The 20,876-nt window shown below is 38.3% G+C and overlaps 1 protein-coding gene across 2 annotated transcripts; it reads right to left on the bottom strand.

Moving 5' to 3' along the window:
- Nucleotides 1–907: 907 nt before the first annotated feature.
- postnb (periostin, osteoblast specific factor b) lies at nucleotides 908–20,720 on the bottom strand. Of its 2 annotated transcripts, XM_087795620.1 has the most exons (22): nucleotides 20,583–20,720; nucleotides 19,723–19,821; nucleotides 14,083–14,147; nucleotides 12,065–12,222; nucleotides 11,836–12,000; nucleotides 10,422–10,568; nucleotides 10,183–10,324; nucleotides 9,544–9,756; nucleotides 8,823–8,957; nucleotides 7,707–7,855; nucleotides 7,479–7,615; nucleotides 7,168–7,298; nucleotides 6,036–6,166; nucleotides 5,710–5,812; nucleotides 5,316–5,383; nucleotides 5,119–5,164; nucleotides 4,997–5,026; nucleotides 3,699–3,929; nucleotides 2,721–2,768; nucleotides 2,560–2,634; nucleotides 2,446–2,484; nucleotides 908–1,417 (listed from the first exon to the last, which is right to left on the bottom strand). In XM_087795620.1, the coding sequence occupies exons 1-22, from the start codon at nucleotides 20,699–20,701 to the stop codon at nucleotides 1,389–1,391; spliced, it is 2,460 nt and encodes an 819-aa protein (XP_087651746.1). In that variant the 5' UTR covers nucleotides 20,702–20,720; the 3' UTR covers nucleotides 908–1,388. The 2 variants fall into 2 exon arrangements, with proteins under 2 accessions (XP_087651746.1, XP_087651747.1); XM_087795621.1 differs by lacking the exon at nucleotides 2,446–2,484.
- Between the last annotated feature and the right edge of the window lie 156 nt (nucleotides 20,721–20,876).

Genomic DNA, 20,876 nt, shown 5'->3' with positions numbered 1-20,876 from the left:
GTTTGTTTAATGTCTACAAGCTGAAGGAGATCTGAAGGTTTAAGATACAAGACAAAACTGTGATTGTGAAAAGATGATGTTTTTGTGTCTTACTATTATTCAATATTGGAAATGCTTCTACTCTTCTATTCATTCTTTCATTGGTTTTATTATTTGTAATATACTGTTTTAGAAACCCCCACACCAGAAGCAGAGAGAAAATACATTTAAATAAAATATCAGCAAACTAACTCAACAATTAGCTTTGTACTAGCTTAGATTTTACTTTTATTTCTTACAATATGAAGTCATTATGTTTTTGTTTACTGATTTCAATTTTTTTTTCGGACGTTACTACAGCTTCGTTTTCTGTCTCTTTAATTTCATTTTTATGTATTTTTCAGATATTTTTTCAAAGTTAAAATTATTTAACTTCTTTGAAATATTGGGGTTTCTTGTCCCATTTTCATCCTCCTTATTTTTGTAAAAATCATGGTTTTGGCTTTTATCTTTTACTTGAGGTTTTTAAATAACGTGATAGTGTTTTAATAAATATCTTCAATACTTTTATTTCGTCAATGCTCAAGTTGAGTGCGACAGTTTCTAAAGTCAAATTTCTGTGTTGATTTAACTACAAATTATTTTTCTACAGATGATATTTATATTTTAAAAAGCGTTTGGAAGTTGTTTTGCTTGTTTTACTTTTTATATTTAGTTTGTTAAATCTCAGTTTAATAAAGATGCTAATGTTGAGTTTAAAGATTAGATGCAGTGGATTATTTTCTCGGATAATGATACATTACAATTATGCACGCAATGTTGCATGAAAGTGATTCAAAAAAGTTTGAGTGGTTCGAAAAGGTCACATCAGGAAACTCTGAGGAAACCAGATCCTTTTAAAGAAGTAAGACAAAGCCAGCGAAGCCGGTTCCAAGTTGGCACAATTCTATGAAAGAATGCACTTTATTGAAAAAAGAAGGGAGTGAAATGAACTCAGTGACAACACACATGAGTAAAATGTGCATGATCTCAATACAACTTGCAGTCGGACAAAGTCAAACAACAGTGGACGCCTTTAAACCACATCATCCGTTTTCTTTTTTCCCAGTCTTTTTTTCAGGGATTTTAATGTTCTTACACTCAGGAAATCTTCACAAACAGTTATAAATGTCTTGAAATAAACCTTTACCTCTGCTTTAACTGCTTGTTTAATGATATGAAAAACATGTTTTACAGCTCACCGACTCCTCAAGTCGGGCCAAAAAGTGAATTTTCTGAAGGAGAAGATCCTCAGCGATTGCACAATTATATACATTCAAAGCACCATTTAACATCATGTCAGTTTGATACAATCGTTTTTGTGATTTATGTTGTCAAACAGGTGTGAAGGACGTCTAGGCTCCCTGGGTTCAGTTTCCGCCTCTTCTGGCGCGAGATGCTGCGGGGGAGAAAGCAGAAACACAGATGAAATCCATGTTGGGTGGAAATAAGTACGAAGGTTTAGCTTCTTTGCTGTTAGCAGTAGTGACATGCCAAGTAGAAGACCAGCTTCGGCATTTAGGAAAGGTTGTGAGTCGAACAACAGACCTCTCGACACGACATCAGTACCTCTCGACACGACAATCCGATAATCTTTAACCTTGTGTTTTAAAAACTAATGTGTTGATTTTAGTGTGTCTTAAATAGATGTTGGACCTCTATTGTATTCATCAGTATGTGTCTGTTTGTACAAAACTCTCTTTTCATTGAAATGTTTACATTAGAAAATGTGACTAAGCCCCGCCCACTGAAAATACTTAGTTTTGGACTCCGCTCACGTAACATCTCGTTTCGCTGAGATTTCAGATTTTAGATTTAGCACTAAACCAAACTAGGCTCAAAGCATCACACAGCCAATTGAATGTGTCCTGGAGCACTTCTTAGTTCACAGTCTGTAGGTGAATACACCAGTTCCTCATTTTGACCTTTGTATGTTGGCTCCTGCCAAAGCTACCTTTAATTGAAACATTCTGAAAGTGCAATTCTACATTTGTTATGTCTCCCTCCACATCCTCAAACCATACATAAACCACACAACAAGCTCTCAAGACCACATAAGAAAACATGTTGGACTAGATTAACTCCCAGTATCTCAGGCACTCACCAGACAAAAATTGAGGCACACGTCATTTGGATTCTAAACTCAAACACCATCAGTTCTCCAGCGATGTAAGCAGAGTTTTTTGAAGGGTTTGTTCTTCCAAACAGCAAAGCTACAGCCAGCAGCTCTCTTGGTAAGTCTCATTAAAACCTTCTCCTAGTCCAAACCGAAGCTCAGAGCATGCTCGTAACCACATTTATGGCTCATCTGGTTCATTTCTTTGTTAGCTTGAAGCAGTAACACATTGAATCAACACTGTTGGAAGCCAGCGGAGGGTTTATTCAGCGTAGAAGCTCGTCTGCATTCCTTCGCAATGCAGAATTTACCTGAGACTCGTCGCGGAGGGTTTCGTCTAGAACCACCCGCTTAATAGGTAAACAAACGTAACAAGTTATTGGGCATCAGTGTGACCTTCACGTCTCACAGTGTGATGAACTCACCCTGGATTATTTTGCTCAGTCGCTCAGAGTCATAGTCAGAGTTCACTTGGAATCTGGAGATTGATGAAAGGTCTCCTGATGGAAGACGAGAATGTATTGAAAATGACTTAATAGACATAATAATATATAATAATAATAAATAATAACATAATTGTACTGACCTTCCAAAGCTATGTTAGTGGTTCCTGAACTGGCCGAGAACTCAGACCCTGGAAAGAACAGTGAATTAGCACAGCCTCATATTTATGTTTCAGTATTAGAGTCTAAATGCACTTCAAAGGAAAAATATATCTTTTTTAAAGATGCTAGAGAAAAAAAAAATCCTGACCTGATTTTCAACAATCAGGGAGCTCATAGAGGGATTTTCGCTAAATCTATGAGTCCAATATTTTTTCATTCTGATTAGACTGTATTTATATCTGGAAGCCACAAATGTTGAAGGATGAAGTAATGTGGTTGCAGGGTCTGACGTTGACAGTAAAAGACCTTGGTGGTTTGGAGCTCCTTCTTAGGGTTTCTATTTTATGCATATCCAATAAAAACAATGGCTGAATTGGAAGCCTGAAGGGTCGTGAACAATTCAGGGTAGATGGCAGGAAGTATTTAATTTCCTTATATGGTGAATAAATCAAACAGACAAATACATGTTTGATGTCTAAACACCGAACTAGTTTCTTTGATCATAAAATCATAAAATTACATATGCATGGAGACTCAACCCTTAGAGTAAAAGTTTTATCTTACAGAACTATTTAAAATGTTTTATTTAAATTGACCAAAAACAGCAAAAACTGTGATCTTTGTCACTCTAGCTCTTACCTATACTTCCTGTGCCAGATAAAAACAAAAATGTTTAACAAATCAAACTTAAACAGTTACACAATCAATATTAGAACTGGGATGTTGGCTTGTGTTTGTGATTAGGTTTCTGATTTTTTGTTTTCTGGGTACAAAAATGTATCATTAACCTTCGTCCAAACCTCTTGAACAAGATTAAGATAATAATCCAGGCTATATATGGGGTAAATTTGTGAATATTATTTTTATAGAGTATTAAGAAGACTTTTCAGAAATATTGCGGCCACAATATGAGTGGTGGCGAGCGATTATAGCATAAGGACTTGGAAGTGGTTTGTTACCTGATATTACTCGGGTCACTTCTTGTGTTGATGGCTCTACTTCAATGACTCGGGTCACTTTGGTGATGGTGGGCTCAGCCTGGATGACTCGTGTAACCTTGGTCATGGTGGGCTCCGCTTGGATGACTCTGGTAACCTTGGTCATGGTGGGCTCCGCTTGGATGACTCGCGTAACCTTGGTCATGGTAGGCTCAGCCTGGATGACCCGTGTCACCTTGGTCACCTCAGGAACTAAAGAAAAAACAGTGAGTAAAGTATAGCGGGACGGCGCCTTGTTGCCTTTTAACGCAACGAGAATGTTCCATTTTCATGTTTGGCATCAACAATTTCCCAATTCAGCTTGTATAAATTCTTCTTTGCACTTTCACCATGACTTTTAAGTTGACTTCCAAAAGTCCCAAACTCACTGATGAGGACTTGAGTAAATATCAACACTATTGATGAGACACAGGAAGTCAATCCGGTGCATTGCAAGACTTTTTTTTCATTTTGGTGAACAGAAGTTTCTTTACTAGCTTCAGAATGTGAGTCATCACCAATACACAATGTAGCAAAGTAGCCAAAGAGAAGCTTGGCACCAACTCGCTCGCAATTCCTGTAAATGTTTACATTTGCACTAATACAGTCCCAAGAACTTCCTGGATATGTTGTCCTTTTGGTCAAGTATCTAGTTGGGGCCCGTTCAGTTTACAGCTTCATCAAAACAAAACCGTGTTCAATATATATCTGCACCTGTTTTGGTAAAAGAAAACAGAACTTGCAAGCTAGCAATAACAGCAACCCTGTAGTTACTTGATAACATTTTTATATTTATTAACGCAAAAATAAACATCCCAACCGACAACTGACTAACTAATGAATCGACCAAGTGTTTGAGGAAACTATCTTATGTTTAAAAAACATTTAATACAAATGTTTCTTCTCAGCTTTGTATATGGATGTTACCTAATCTCCACATTACCCTTGAATCCAAATTCAAGTGGTTAGCAATTCCCGACAAACGTACAATCATTGTTGTTTCTGAAAGCGATACCTACGTCAGCACTCTTGGAGGACACATTTGTTTTTATAGCAGAGTTTGACAATGTGTTGATGTAACATGTTAAATGTACCTTTCTCTGGATGCCAAGTTGGATGTCGTTCATAATCATCGATACCGTGCATTACTTTAATATTAATACAACTAACACTGATTGTGGAATCATTGATCCTATCCATATTTTCTTGTTGTACTGAATATCTTTGTTTAGTTCATGCTTTTGTTAGGAATCACGTGATCAATGTCATCATTACTGTACCTTCCTGGATGACTCGAGTGACAGTCCTCTCTGACGACGACAGGAAAATGGAAAAACGTGAAGTGAATCCAAAAGTATTTACGAAGATTGATCTGATTGAAAAAATAGAAACTAATACTTACTCAAGAACGTGAGAGGGATTTCTTGATATCTGTATCCAGAGATGTACTGTGAAGGAACAGCAGAGTCATTAGGGTTAAACTCAAGGAGCACATTAATAACTTCAACTATAATGTTTCACTCCCTGGGAGTCGAACCTCTGACACACAGATGAACAATTTATCTTGTTTGAAGGTTTGCAAAATGCAACGCCAATAACCTGAATCTGTATGTAGCGGATGAGCCTCCTCAGCAGAGTCAGGAAATTCTGGTTTCCAACAGGAACATCTGAAGGACAATTACAAATATAAAATAGGTATTATTTATTAACATATTGTAACATTTAAACCAATAATAATAACAATTTTCTCTCTGGAACCCAGAACGGTTGGTGTACCCCAATGTTCAATCACTGGCCCTTTTATACAATGGTTTTAAGTTGTCTATTTTCATATGAGGAACTGCTCAAATTAAATTTAAAAATAAGACCATAAGTATGATTTATATCAGGATAATCTCAACATATCACTTAACTATGGCTTGACAGGCTACAGAAGCACTGAGTGAGTAATAGTTCCACTCAGCGCTCAGTGAAGTGTAAACAGTGCACACACCTGCAGGATACAGAAGGTGATTCACAAAGTGCACAACTCCATTTGTGGCCATGATATCAGATTCCGGGACTTGGACCGAGTTCACCTGCATGGTGTTGTTGGCCTGCAGGGAAACAATCAGACGAGAGCTTCAGTCAGTTCAGTCGTAAACTTTATCAGCTGGCGGACGTCAATGAGCTATAAAAGCTGTTTTTAATTTACCGGCAGAGGGGAAATAACATAAGTGTTTATGACATCGATGAATATCACTCAGCGAGAGATAAATGAGATGACTCTTGATCAAAGTATAGCTACCGTGCAGATGCTTGAAAAGATAAAAGACTTACAAAGATCACTCTCAAGTTGCTGCCCTGGAGGGACTTGAGGAGGTTGGTGACTCCAGTTTCCAAACCTCCACCGATGAAGATGCCGCCATTGATGTGGTACAACAGGATCGTTCTGAGAGCGTTCATATCACCTGAGGAGAAGGAGAGGCTCACTCAATGTTACTGTAGGATGCATGACGACTTCAGTAACCTAAACATATGTTCACATGCTTAATGGATTCTTTGGAATGTTTATTTTTTCCTGAACTTCTCTTTCCTTCCAAGGATGTTTTTAATGTTCATCTGTTCATGATATTTCAGAGTATTCAGTGAAAAAACATTTTTTCTTGTTTGTTTTGGACCAACAGGAGTAAATAAAAATTGAACTATTTTCTACTCTGGATTATTTATTATTTTCTGTAAAAGTTGTGAACTTTAATTTGAAAACATATTAACTTTGACATATTAATCTATTGACTTTGTCAGCAAAGGTTCCCATTGGTCCATTTTATGGATATCCAAGTGGTTCAAAAGTGGGTCAACTGGACTCTGTAGAGTTCTAGGAAGGAGTTTCACCTCTAATATGAGAAGTTTCTTCAGTTCCAAATGAGCTGAGGTTCAATATAAAAGTATCATGCTAGGGGCAGGAACAGAAAACAAAAGGGAGGGGTGCGAAATCAATGTATCGGCTAAAACCCATCAGAGGGTTGCGAATGAGGGCCCTAAAAACAGGTTGAGGCCTGACAAGGGTCATTTACACTTGGAGAAGGTCATTGGCCCTCCATGTCCTGCAAGCATATGATCCCAGTATAGGTCCCTTGGAGAGTTTTCCAGAGAGAGAGCTCAGCACTGCTTTCTAAGTGCCTACGAGGTTATGCCTGAGACCCTCACCTCAGTTCAGAAAAGGATTTTCTTGCGTAGTGCACTTAACACAGGACTCACAGGGAAAACCCTTCTCTCAACGGTAAATTGTATTTCGATGTATTTATTTTTACTACTGTGGTTTTTCTGCTTGATCTCCCAGACGCACTAAGAGATTTCAGCAAAGAGGTAAGTCTGGGCATCTTTTCTCCCGCTGCTCCCCCAACATTTCACTTGTAAAAAGTTAACTCAATCTGTCTGGCTCTTTAAAAGATGAGGTCGAGATACGTACTCTTCAGCAGCTCCATGTCGCTGGTGCTCAGACCTTCAAAAGCCTTATCGCTCGGTGCGAAAAGAGTGAAATCCCCCTCCTGTCTCAGTACATCAGTGAGTCCGGCAGTTTCCATTAAAGACAAAAAGATCCTGCGGCACAGTGAAGAAAAGTTGGCCGAATAAAAAAACCCACTGGAGACGGCGAGATTGCAACATCAGCAATTTTCTCCTTTCACATATGTGCCATGTGGGTTTAACGGAAAGATCTAGGCATCAGTGGTTCGGGTATTATGCAGCGTTTAGTACCACAGTAGGCTTGGATGTACTTACTTGAACCCTCCGTGTTCCATCAGAATCTCGTACATGGTTTTTTTGGCCGGTTTCAGCAGAGTCCTCATGAGGTGCAGGGCGCCGTTACTTCCTTCCTTGCTACCCCGGATCAGACAGGCATTCTCGATACACACGGCCTGTAACCCATCAATCACAGAGCTGGTTGGCGACTGGAGTATGAAAACACAAACGAGAAGTATGTTTTTGGTGTGAGGAACAATGACCCACTGTGCGGTAGATGAAGACCCGCAGCCATTTCCCTGTGATGGTTTCCAGCCTCTGCCCGTTGTAGAGCTGCCCCAGAGTGATCTTGTTCTTCAGAACGTGGTTCTCCAGGATAAGCTTGAGGTCACTCTGGTCCTCAGACATCACTTCATCTGTTGAAGGGTTATTTATTTAAAACGCACGGCGTCTAGACAATTTACTGTCTTTCCTCAAAGAGCTACAGGAGCATAACTGTCGAGAATTTATAGATCAAATATATGACTCTGTTCTCCAGCTGTGTTTGGCTACAAAATATTTTTCCTCAGAAGACCCTAGGATGTGAAAAAAACTGCAGGATCTGTTTTCCCAGATAGACTTTCTCTATTATCTGTGCGAAACCCTGTAGCCTGTTGCCCTGTTTCCCACGCCCCGCTGCCTCATTAATAACATCATAACAAATATCATTATTTTTACAGAAAAAAGACTAGTTTTCCATCCTTGTTCGAACCTAAAATAGCTAAATAAAACACGATTCAAATAAAATAAAACAATTATTTTTATAAATTTGATGAGATTAAAGTTAATTTTAGAAGTTAAAGGAAAACAAAAGTTAAATTAAATGAATATGCAAATGTTTAAGGACATATCATTTGTTTTTTTATACATATAACATATATATACATATAACTAGTTTTATATACTAGTAATTTCTCAAAATATATAATTAAAACTTTATGCATGCTGGGAAACTCTACTAGTAAATAACACAACTCTAAATTGTAAAAACTAAGATTGTTTTTAATTATTTTTTAGTTTGGCACATCATATTTATAAATAGATGGATACTTTATTGATCCTTGTGAAGGGATCCAAGTCTTTTTATGTGGTTTGTATGTATTTTTTCTATTTAGGTTTTATTTAATTACAGTCATGCTGGACAAATTAATTTCTCTTCTGGGGGATCAATAAAGTATCTTTCCATCTATCGGAAGACTACGAATGATGATGCAATCCCTGATTTTTTTTTAACAAAGCATCTCAGCTCAATTATTTATCTCTTGAGTGTTAATTCATATTCAACAACATCATAGAACGACTTTTCATAGTTTTGAAGGAATAGTTGTAGAACTTAAGACACACCAGTGAAGACGGAGTTGATCGGGGCCAACAGGGTGTACTCAAGCTCGGGGCGCATGGCGGCAGCAAGACCCAACTCAGAGACCATGTCCCCAAAAGTGGCCTGGGAGGATCCCACCAGTTCCATCACTTGTTTAGCTAAAGAGGGAAAAAATGGATGTTGATCAAAAATAGGCTTTTGGCGCATACATCAGAACCACTTCCATAATTTAAGAGTTGTATTTGAAAACTGTTTTTGTCTAATAGCAAAAAACAAAGTCCCCCAACCGGGACTCAAACCCATGCCACTGCAGTGAAAACCCTCGGCCCTGACCACGACACCAGCTGTGACCACTTTCCCAGCTTTCAGGCCATCAAAAAATCCTCTTAAGCAACAATAAAAACTGTTCTTTTACGAGAGTCACATGGAAGTTTATTTATTATAGTCTTTTAAATGATTTATATGTTTTTAAAAAAACAAAATCTCTTCTATTGTTTGTTGAGAACCCATACAAATTTTTGAGAAAATTTACCTTGATACCGATCAAACTCAAGAACACCAACCTAATATAATCTACAACATATGATGAAAATTTCATTAAAATAATTGATATTTTTGATTTTTAATAGCATTGATTCAAAAGCACAATTTGATTGGTATGTTTAAAGCAAAATGACACCTACATAAAATTATTAAAAACCCACCTTGGCAGGGGTCATAATAATGAAGGAGAAGGAGTCCAACCTGAGTCCGGCATGAGCACTTCGTCAATGACGTGGATGACGCCGTTGGTGGTGACGATGTCCTTCTTCTTCACCATCTTGACACCATTGACCGTCAAGCTGTCTCCGTCACAGCCGACCACGATGTTGTTGCCCTCCAGAGTCTCGTAGGTGCTGCCGGACATGATGGCCTCGGAGCACTGGACGGAGTCCAGGATGTGGAAATTCAAAAGAGCTGCGGGACACAGTTTTGATAATAACGTGAGGTGGAGCTGACTCAGCCATTTTGTATACACCACGGACCAGATGTGAGATTGCAAGTGGAACCCGAAGCTCCTTTAGATCCCTCCAGTCATTCTGGGAAGTCTCTGGAGCTGGACTTTCAGTAAAGAAAACAAATTGTCGCCTAATAAAAACTTTGGGATGCCAGCTTCACAAACAAGCTCATGGGTCCCAAACGCATTTATTGTTCTAAGAAGTGAATTTGAAAAGTTTAGCCACAATCTGACACAGCAAACTTATTATTAGTAATGATGTAGGTTGAGGTTTCATCTGTTTTAAATTTAAAAGTGTTTGGCAGTGAACTGGTGTGTCTTTCACTTCTAACATGGAGTCCAGTCAGCAAAACAGAGCTTTTTTTTAGGAAGAACAAATTCTATACCTTGAAGGACCTTCTGGTTTCCCTGAAGTCTCTCCAGAACGTCGCTGCCAAGTCTCTCGAAGGCCTCGTTGGTGGGGGCGAAGAGGGTGTAATGTCCTTCCTGACCCAGTTTTTCCATCAAACCTGAGTTCAGAGCCACATCCTACATGGAAATTGAATACGGGAAGGTCATGTACAGATGATGAGAAAAACAGTTCATCCAGGGAGTGATGAGCTTAGCAGCGTTTATAATTACTCACGCTCAGAGTTGACAGATCGTCTTCCACCTCGATGACGTCCTGGATGGTTCTAGCGACGCCGCTGATGACACGGTCGACCACATGAACCACGCCGTTGGTGGCCACTTGGTTTCCATGGATGATCCTGGCACAGTTCACCGTCACGATCTGGAGGAATTGTTTCAGTTGAATGAGTTTCCTGACTCCTTTTTTCCACTTTGAAGTCACACCACCAAAAGTTAGCACCAGGAAGACCAGTTATTAATTTGTAGCACAACACCCGTGTTGTACTAGCAGGAGGCTATGACTTGTGTAAGTAAGTAAGTAATATTTATTTATATAGCGCTTTTCGAGACCAGGGTCACAAAGCGCTTAAACAATCAAAACAATACTCAAAACAGTACATACTTCAAAGATCAAGACAACACTGAGAACAACACAGGAGTTCGAGAAATTCAAGGAAAAGCCTGAACAAATAGAAACGTCTTAAGATGTTTCTTAAAGGAGTCAGTAGACTCCATCAAGCGCAAAGAGAGAGGAAGATTGTTCCAAAGTTTAGGAGCAACAGCCTGAAAAGATTTCTCTCCTCTGGTCCTGAGCCGTGTGCGTGGAACCATAAGTAGATTCTGATCCACAGACCTCAGAGACCGAGCTGGGGTGTAAGGCTGGATCAGATCAGTGATGTAAGGAGGAGCCTGACCATGAATAGCTCTGAAAGTAAGAACCAGAATTTTAAAGTTGATCCTGAAAGAAACTGGAAGCCAGTGAAGAGTTTTAAGGATCGGAGAAATGTGAGTTCTCCTACTTGAGCGGGTCAGAATTCTCGCTGCAGAGTTCTGAATCAACTGCAGACGAGACAGCTCCTTCTTGTTAAGACATGAAAACAAACTGTTGCAATAGTCCAGACGAGAAGAAACAAACGCATGTGTCAAGCGGTAAGAATGAACAAATATATAAAACTGCATACTTTATTTCTTAACCTGCACTGTGTTAATAGTTTAACTGTATTTATGTTTATGTTAAGATTTGATTTCATGTTTAATGTTGTACAATGCTATTATAACAAATTCCTTATTGGTGGGATCTTGTACTGATAATGGCAATAAAATGATTCTAATAAGAGAATTGAATTTAACTTAAAAATATAAGCATATTAGCCTTTTGATCTGAAAAGAAATTTTGCAAAGAGAGTTCCATCTAGTGGCCACTGACAATGCTGACGCTGTATCATGATACAGTTGATGCTGCATCATGAGTTCTCATCAACCCATCACGAGATACTAGTATGACCTTGACACATTCAAAAGTAGATTAAATTATAGGACTACATTGGATGAGTCACTGTAGGTTTTAAACAGGAAATAAACATTACAGGAAATTAGTGTTGAATAAATCATTTGGAATAATTGAACATTCAGCTCTACAGTATACTCACCCCGTTGGAGTAGTGGTTGATGTGGAGGCTGAGGTCGTTGTACATGGACGTAACTTTCAGTCCATTCTTCAGGTCTTTGGTCAGGAGGCGCTTGTTGGACATGTGGTAATGCAGAGCGTTGTACAGCTCAATGTTGACGTTGCTCACCAGAGCGTTCTTCATGTCCTGTTAGGAAATAGAAAATAGTGGAACGTCGCTCACTTGACGTGGTTCCATGTCGTGAACTCACCTCATCCAACATTTCCCAGGCGTCGTTGCTGGGGGCGAAGAAGGTGTACGATCCAGACCCCTCAATCTCTGCCCTCAGCTTGGACAGGTCGGAGTACTTCTGTGTCGAGGTGGCTCTCACCAAACCCAGAGTGCCGTAAACGTGGTCGATAGGGGCCACTGAAAAGTGCAACATGTATCAAACTGTGTGTGCACATCATTAAAATTCTTTAATCCTGTCTTAGAAAAACATGGAGCACATGTGGGCCCAAGATGCGAGACGGTCCACTTTCTTTTGTGTCTGATTTTATCCTGTGAATGCGTAACGGCCGAGCATAATCTTTCCAACTGGACCTTCCTGAATCACTAAAGAAGCCGTAAAAGCAATAACCAGGTTTTTAAGTACATATGCTGAACAAATGGTGGTAATGATCGTTGTGTGGAAACCACATACATAGACTTCAAATGACGGCTAGTAAACAAGAGTGAAGACAGATGCGGAATCCAGATTGAAAGCTGTTACTGTCGATGGAGAGACTCAGCATTCTTTTTTCAATTTCTCGTGGCAGTTTTTATAAAGTTAGATAAATGTTGGCGCAAGGGAACACCAACCATTTTCCAAAACAGAAACTCCCTCATGGAACAGTTGGATTGAAAGAGATGTTTTCAGAAACATTCCGTTTAAATCTCTGTTTTCTGTCACTTTTACCGCATATTTATGCTTTTGTCTCAAGCATGCATTTTATTAGCAAACTATCTTCGACCTCACTTGAATCATTCCAACATTCAGATCTAATCTAACCATTTTCTGATTCAATTGACCTGGTCTTCTGTCCCTGACACTGACTTTGATTTTTGTTTTCTATTCTGATTCGTACTCCTGGACTTTAGACTCTAGATCTGCCTGTCCCAAGCTAAAACATGTTCCATACAAGCCCAACTTTAACTCAACTTACCTTAACTTTTGCGCTAAACTTTCTTAGCCCTTGTTTTATCTCAGGGTCAAGGTGACCCAAAGGCCCGAAAACAAATTTGGTATTTATGGTATCCCTTGTCTTGTATCTGGGTCAAGGTGAACGACCTCCACCACTGCATATGTATTTCTGGTAGCCAGGGAGGTCATTCACCTTGATTTGTTTTAGTGCGTTTGGGTCACCTTGACCTGAGGTTACACAAGGGTTAAAGAAAACTGTAACTGTTGACGCGTTTCAAAAAAAAAAAAAAATCATTTATCATCATTTACATTTTCTTTTTTAAACTTACAACAATGAATTCAATATTTGTCGTGAAAAGCTCATTTGATTGTTTACTACATAGCAACAGCAGCCAATCGGCTTATGTTTTTACTGGTATTCATCAGTATCTGTGACTCAACAAGTTGTAAACAGAATTCATTAAGATTCAGGAAATATTTTTTGATTACATTTTGGGGTTTTGTGGATTACCATATGAATCCATGAACCTTTGAAAAAATACCACAAACAGGACTCAAATTATTATGGGGTAGGGACATATGAATACATTTTTTGGTGTTGCTAAAGTATTTGCCAAAGTGGGAATGTTCCGACAAAAGTGGCAATCTTGATAAAAGTACTACAAAGGCTGCAATCCCACAATGACTCAGAAAGTACTACTGATAATGATGTTGGGTTATATTATTGTTCTTATTAGTAACGTGACATATAAGATATAGAGATTGACTTTACAGTATGTTGCCTTTTACCTGAAGGGCACTACTTATCTTGTCTGCGCTCCCCTGAGTGTTAGTCTAGTGGATATCTTCATAACTTTGGGATTGAACGATCTCCGCATTGTTCCGTATGAAGATTGAGTGCTGACATGCTGCTGTTTTTACAAGATGGCATTTTTCCAGCAGAGGATGTCAATTTAGCTTTGCACATGTGAAGGCTTGTTTGGCATCCTTCGTACAACTTGCCCAAGAGTCCATCTGTTGCATTAATCTGAAAGACCGTACCAGATGTGCCTTGGTACAAATTAGGATATTAAAAACAAAAAAAATGGGTTGTAAAACACAATTACCTGCAGGGCAACCGAGCATGCCGTCCAGCTTCATGTATCCCGGGCAGCACTCGTACAGCACAGTCCTGTAGATACAAACATACTTTTCATTCAAGAAACCAGAGGTTTGTTTCCAAAACAAGTAAACACAAAGCTCTTGCAAAACCCTGACTGAGCAACGTCCTGGTGATTTATGTAAACATTACAGTAGCAGACCTAAGATGCCAGAGTTTTTCTGTTCAAACTTTGTGCTGATTTAGGTCCTAATAGAAGTGGCTGGATGGTGTGAGTGGAAACTTCTTGTCGCATCTAAACAACCACAGCTTGTTTCCACGCTTATGATTTGTTTTTATGAAAGGTTTTATATATTTGATTAGCTCAAATTGAGATTTAGGATGGGGCATAAAAACGAGACCAAGAGGGACTGTAAAAGTAAAAGCAGCTGGATATAAAGATGATGATAACATATATTCCCAATGTCATCATGTTCCAACGTGTTCTCCCATCATTAGCTCAGCTCATTGAAATCCTGGAGATAGATTTATATGGATCCCTTAAAGGGTGAAGTGGAACACAACAATAAAGTGAGTCACAAAGGATGAGCCTATTTCAGATAAACTATACCACATGAAGCTTCATTGTCTCTGTGTTGATGGGTGTTTTATATTCGCGTGTTGCTCTGTGCAACAATGACTTTGCGGGGAGTTGTGGTTTTTTTCCCATTTCCCAAGTTGAAAACATCAATAAGCGGAATAAGAGCTGGCAGCCAACACAAGTCAAGAAAACTAAGTGGTTCAATTTAACAGACCACTGTGGCCTTTAACATCCAAATGATTCAAGATTCTTCCCAAATGTAGAGCAGAACGTTGATACAAGACTCATTGTTTATATCTTTATTGTCTTTTTTGCAAGCATTTCAATTTGGACACATTTTTTGTGATCTTTTGTAAGCTTTTTTACCTTTAGCACAAATAGACCAACAATGGTGACACAAGCTGCATCTAAAAAAAATTTTTAACGTTGAAGTGTTTTTAACGCAGTGTGTCTAAAGTTAGTGGAAAGTCAAAATGGTCTAATACAGAATTTGAGCTCTTGATATCTTGTTGAAATATGTAAAAAGCAAAGACAGATTTGAACTCTCCTGGTACTTGGTCTTCAGCACTGTTAGAGCAGGAGTCCCAAACCTTTTTTGCAATGATGACCAGTTTAAAGGGAAAGTAATGTCAAACTTTCCTAACTTCCATGTTAAAGTCTTTCTCTCCAAGATGCAGTAAGTCCCTCATCATGACCATGTATTGAAGTTATATCTTTATAAAGTTCCCAAATTTTTAGTTCTAAATTCGACCAAAACAACTGCCTTGATATGTCAAGAGTCAAACATTTAGACGTTACTTCAGTTAAAATCCTGTCTTTAATAAACAATAACACGGTTCAAAAAGTAATAATCCATCTAACAGAAATTACATAATTAGTTGTTTTTTTTTGTGGGGAGTTTTATTTTTCTTCTTGATGAATGTTCCCTCTGTTTCTCTTGTAAGAAGCTGTGTTGAGCTAAGAAGCTACATGCCACGAGACTACAAGAAGAAGATAGCCATCATACTATCAGGGCAGTAATGATGCTCATGCATGAGACTGTCATATTATTCAACATAAAAGTGCAGATAGAGTAGAATCAGTGTCAGATGAGACAAGTCTTCAGGGGATGTCAAGCAGAAACCCATTTCCTTCCTGCAGCTAGTTCACGGTTGTCATCCGCTGCTGATGTCTGAGACAGAAAGCAGACAAAAAGGTTTTTGGGTCACGGCTAGCAGCTCCGCGCAGCTGTTTATGAAGCCAAATTGGACGGAGTCGGGGTGAGGGATGAGATCACACAGAGTCAGCAAACCCCCCACTCACACTGTTCGTCTGGCCGAGGACTTAAGAAAACCTTTGACTTGTCAGCATTTTGGTCAAATAAGCATTTCATGAAGAAACAAAATGAGTCGACCGTGTCGTATAATGTCGTCGTGGTCGCTCCCTCATTGACTTGTGCAAACTGTTTCTTGGCAACAAAGCTGCTTAGAAAGCAGAAACGACTGGAATCCAAGTGTATCATTTAAGTCAGAGCTGAAAATGAATTTTGTACTGTTGAACTTTAATGAGGCGTTGCTAGACAGTGATTGCATACGACAACAAATGACTTTGTTAATAGTAGATAAGACACTAGAAACATGCCTTGTTGTGTCGTCTACAATATGATAATGGGGCGTAACAAAAAAAAAACACTTGTTTTTGGTTGTTTTTCTGCTGATTCAGCATCACAATTTAGTAGTGATGGTCTGATGAAGCTTCATGAAGCAGTGTCGTGCCGTTAAGTGGTCAGAAGGTGGCGCCATCAGTTAAAAAATGTGATGTTTCATTAGAACAGTTGTTAAATAAATAAAAAAATAGAAGACACCACCATCTAGTGGTCTGTGCAAACAATGACACTGCTCCATGAAGCAGACCATCACTAAAATTTAGCCATAGTTTATAAATTAACAAATATTTGAAAATATTGAGAATACTATAAAAGAAACTATATCCGAAACCTAGAAGATTAAGACAACTTCTTCTTTGTTTAGTCGCACAATCATATCCAGTTGGCATTTAACTGTATCATGAAAATGGTGTCAGATTTCATTGAATTATTAGACCAGAGCCACAGATTTTAAAGCATAGAGTGATATAGTTGTTGCTGTATAACAAGGATCATTAAGCCATCACTAGTATCTGGGATACCCACAAGGGATGAAGCCATAAACTGTGAAAGTGGATTTGATAAACTTTTATAAATAAAACTTCAAAAGGAAGGATTTAAAAATACTTTCTAACTACACAAAAAATGCAAGAAGAGGTTTTTGGGGATTTGTATTTCTCAAGCTTCTGTTTATTCTAATTATAGATATACATTTTTTTTTACACAGATACAGGGTTTAGTTTAGGGTTTAACATAACACATTACATTTTATAAGTACATAAGTATCATGTGGGGTTATGGTCATCAAATTTTCAAAACGTAAATGTGAAGAAAGCTTTTAGATAGAAAGTCTGGGTCGACACTGGCAATTTATTACTTTGTATTTATTGTTACTAGACAGTTTCTTTGCCTACGTTAAAATCCTCAGCAATGTCCACGAGGGTTTAGAACAATGATGGAGGGCGTTCAACAGGAAAGCAGGAAACAATTTTGGAGAAGACCAGATCCATGTTATGACCAAAATAAGCAGGAACTACAGTATATCATAAAAAAAACAGCACATAAATGATCTATTATATGTGTTGTGTTCATAGATCCTTTCATTCTGTCACCAGTTCATTTTTTTTGTCAAACTTTCTGTTGTGCTAACATATAACTAGATAATGAAAATGATTCACTCTCTGACATGTTGATGAAAGAAAGTCAAATTTATAAGTGCACAAAATATGTCTTGCTGTGGGTACGTCGGAAGTTTTCAAGTTGAGTCAGGAAAAGTAAGTATTAAGTGAATTCAGAAAGATCAACTCTTCAATCTCAGCTCATTAGTCTCTTCTCTGAGATGTTTCCAACACTGTCACACAGATTGGTGAACTTCAGCTCTGTTGTGTGTTTTGGCAAAATGTGAACAGAATCCAGCCAAGTTCGGATTGTAAATGACTCATCATAATTGAGTGACATGTGACATAACGATCTCTTCACAGATGATGTGATCATTTACTCCAGCCCTCACCGGAGTGTGAAACACCTGGTAAGTGGATCAGCGCCTATGAAGCCAAACTTGGAAAGTTGGAAAGAAAAATGGGAAGAATAAAGTCTTCTTTCCCAACTGCAAGTCCAGGTGGTTCCTAACGTGGTGCTCTTTGAGGCGGGGCAGAACCAGACCCAGATGGCGAGATCATCTTCCCACTGCCTTTACTGTAGACAGCACCGGGACTCAAGACAGCTGAAGCAGCCTGGGAGAGAAAGAAGCCTGGAAGTCCCTGACGTGACAGTAATCTCTGGAGGTTGAAGATGATTTATGAAGCGTAATGATGGATTCAAACAAACAAAAATGAGTCTTCCAGTTGTTGCTTGGAAGTCTCCACAGGGGTGGATAGGTGATCTCTAGAACCTCCCTCTCACTTGGTCCAGTAATTGAAGATGAGACAACAATGTTTAGATAAGCAAGAAAGGAAAACTCATCCAGACCAGATGTAAAACCATGTGAACCTCTGGATCCTGGAAGACCTTAAGGCACCATTTTGCACATCCAAACCATGAAACACATTGTAAATTAGAAACATCACAATCCAACACTTTGAGAGTCACCAATAAACCTCTGTATGTTGGGGAGGAAACTGAGCTCTTGTATCTGCTTTAACTTAATGTTTGTAATTATTGCTAAGAGTGAAAGCTGTTAGCGACAAAGCTGAGCTTTAATACCCTTTTATATCCCCTTGGTTTGTCTACAACCCTTTTTTACGGGACCCTCTGAAACAGTTCGGGAGAAAAAGTCTGTTTGGCGAGAAGCACATCAGCCAGAGAGTCTCCGTGTAATTGGATCAAGTGTTTCCTGTAACGTTGAAATCGCTGACATTGATGAAGTCATGCTATCGAAGGACGCTAGCCAACTCAGAGTTAGAAACATCTGTGGTAGCCTTGAGCTCAATGGTACAGCAAGTCATGGTAGTGTTCTAACTAACTCACAGAACCCATGCAATAGGAGGCAAGAAAGATTTGTGGATCCAGATGGTTATCTGAAGCTTATTAAAATACTATCATTATTTCTTTCTATTCTATACCATTAGCAACATTTCCTGAAACTTTCAACTTTATTCCAAATCTTTTCATTCAATTTGGATTTGACATATCAAGTCCAACAGCATAACCTTCTTGGTGTAGGTACTTTAGCCAACATGCTATGTAAGCAATCCAGCGAAATGTTAAAAACCTTGTTATTTTATAAAAGCGTACACATATTGGGTTGTAATCCTGGCTAACTGGGACTAAAAAATGAAGACGGTGATTTAACTCCAGTTTTTACTTTACCAAATTGAGATTTTTTTGGGTATGAAGCAATTACATGGAAAATGAAGAGTTCTTCACTACGACAGGTCAAAGGTGTGATCAACTAAACCTCACAACACTTTCTTGAATGATGCTTTTGTATTGGAGCCAGAGAACACCCAGATCTCACCCTCCCACTGACACCCGATAAGATTCCTTGGCAGCTTTTTGCATTGTGTCGCCGAGGTTGGTGAGCAAAGTGTATTCATGGTGGAGAGCCTCTTTAAAGTACTCTGGTGGGACTCAATCCCAATGCAAGAATGCGTACAGTGTGTGTGAGCGAGAGAATGTGTGAGAAACTGTACAAAACACACTGGGCTGCCACCCAAAAGTGCTGGGACAGCTGCAACAACAATGTAAAAGTAAACGTCCAAAATACTTAGTGTTTTTTTTTCTATTCAGGAATACAGTATGTGTGTGTGTGTTTATGTGTGTGTGTGTGTGTGTGTGTTTGGGGGGACTACATCACATCCTGGAAGAAGTGTTTTACGAGTGTGGCATCAAACAAAGACCAGACTTCCGAAGAAAACCGCAACAGAACGGACTCATTTTAGCAATGCGAGGCTGCGACACAGGTGGTGAGCGATGGCGAGCTGGAGGCATAAGAGAACACTTACGCTTTCTTTCCACAGATGGACCCCTGGTACCAGTTGCGACAGGTACTGAAGTATTTCTTCTTGGTGCCCATGACTTGCTGGAGTGCGCACACATTTTTCCTGTGAAGAAAAAAGTGAAAGTTAAATCAATGTTTTCATGAATTAAGGTTAGATTCAAATGTTATACATGAGAATAAAAGAATAACAACAAAAAAAAGCTTAAAGTTGAGGAGGGGTTGTGTCCTAAAATACTTACTCTGGCAATAAAAGCAATATTCTATATATATACAGTATATATATATATATATATATATATATATATATATTTTTTTTTTTTTTAATGTAAAGTAGTTTATTTATTTTTTTATATTTATTCTATATGTATTTGATTTTAATGTATTAAATACAATTTATTTTTTTATTTTTTTCTTAAATTTTATATGATTGCTCATTGAGGTTTATTCTATTTTGCTTTAAATATTCTAAATGTATTCTTATTATGTTTTATCATTTAGCTCACATTTGGTGTCATTTCTCTTTTTATGCACACATGCTGAGGCAATATATAGATATAAAAAAACATTACAATTAATGTTTTCAAAAGTTGACTTATATATTTTTAAAAAATTAAATAATTATGTGTATTCCATGTTTACATTCAATTAAAGGATTATATTATTTTATATATTTGATACATATATTTAAACATTTGTTTAACCTTTGTTGCTGAAAACAATGTTGTTTAAAAAATAAATGTACCTAAATCTTGAAAAACATCTTACAATAGCAGAATATTACATGCTAATTATTCTTTCTTTTAATTGTTATTAAAAAAAGAGACAATAAAGATGATTAAATACATTAATCTTGACATGTCTTACCCTTCTTTCCGGGCCCTGATTCGACTGTGGTAGACAATCTTGTCGTATGCTGACGAGTCAGCCGTGTCAAAGGTGGAGAGCACAAAAAGTGCTAGGGATGATAGAAATAGGAGCTTCATCCTGGGTTCTTGAGTTGGCCCCTGCAGACCCCGAGTGATGGACCAACTCTCAGAGTGGGAGTTTATATACCAGCAGTCAAACCTTTCGCGTACAGTGGGATGGATAGCTGAGAAATTATGCATGGGCCACCCAAAGTCTGCAAAAGCATACATACCAATGCACAGAACAGTTGTT

This window comes from Callionymus lyra, chromosome 7, assembly GCF_982586985.1.
Source record: "Callionymus lyra chromosome 7, fCalLyr1.hap1.1, whole genome shotgun sequence".
Taxonomy (NCBI): Eukaryota; Metazoa; Chordata; class Actinopteri; order Syngnathiformes; family Callionymidae; genus Callionymus; species Callionymus lyra.
The sequence above is the reverse complement of the archived record's forward strand: the minus strand, read 5'-3'. Positions and strand labels throughout refer to the sequence as shown.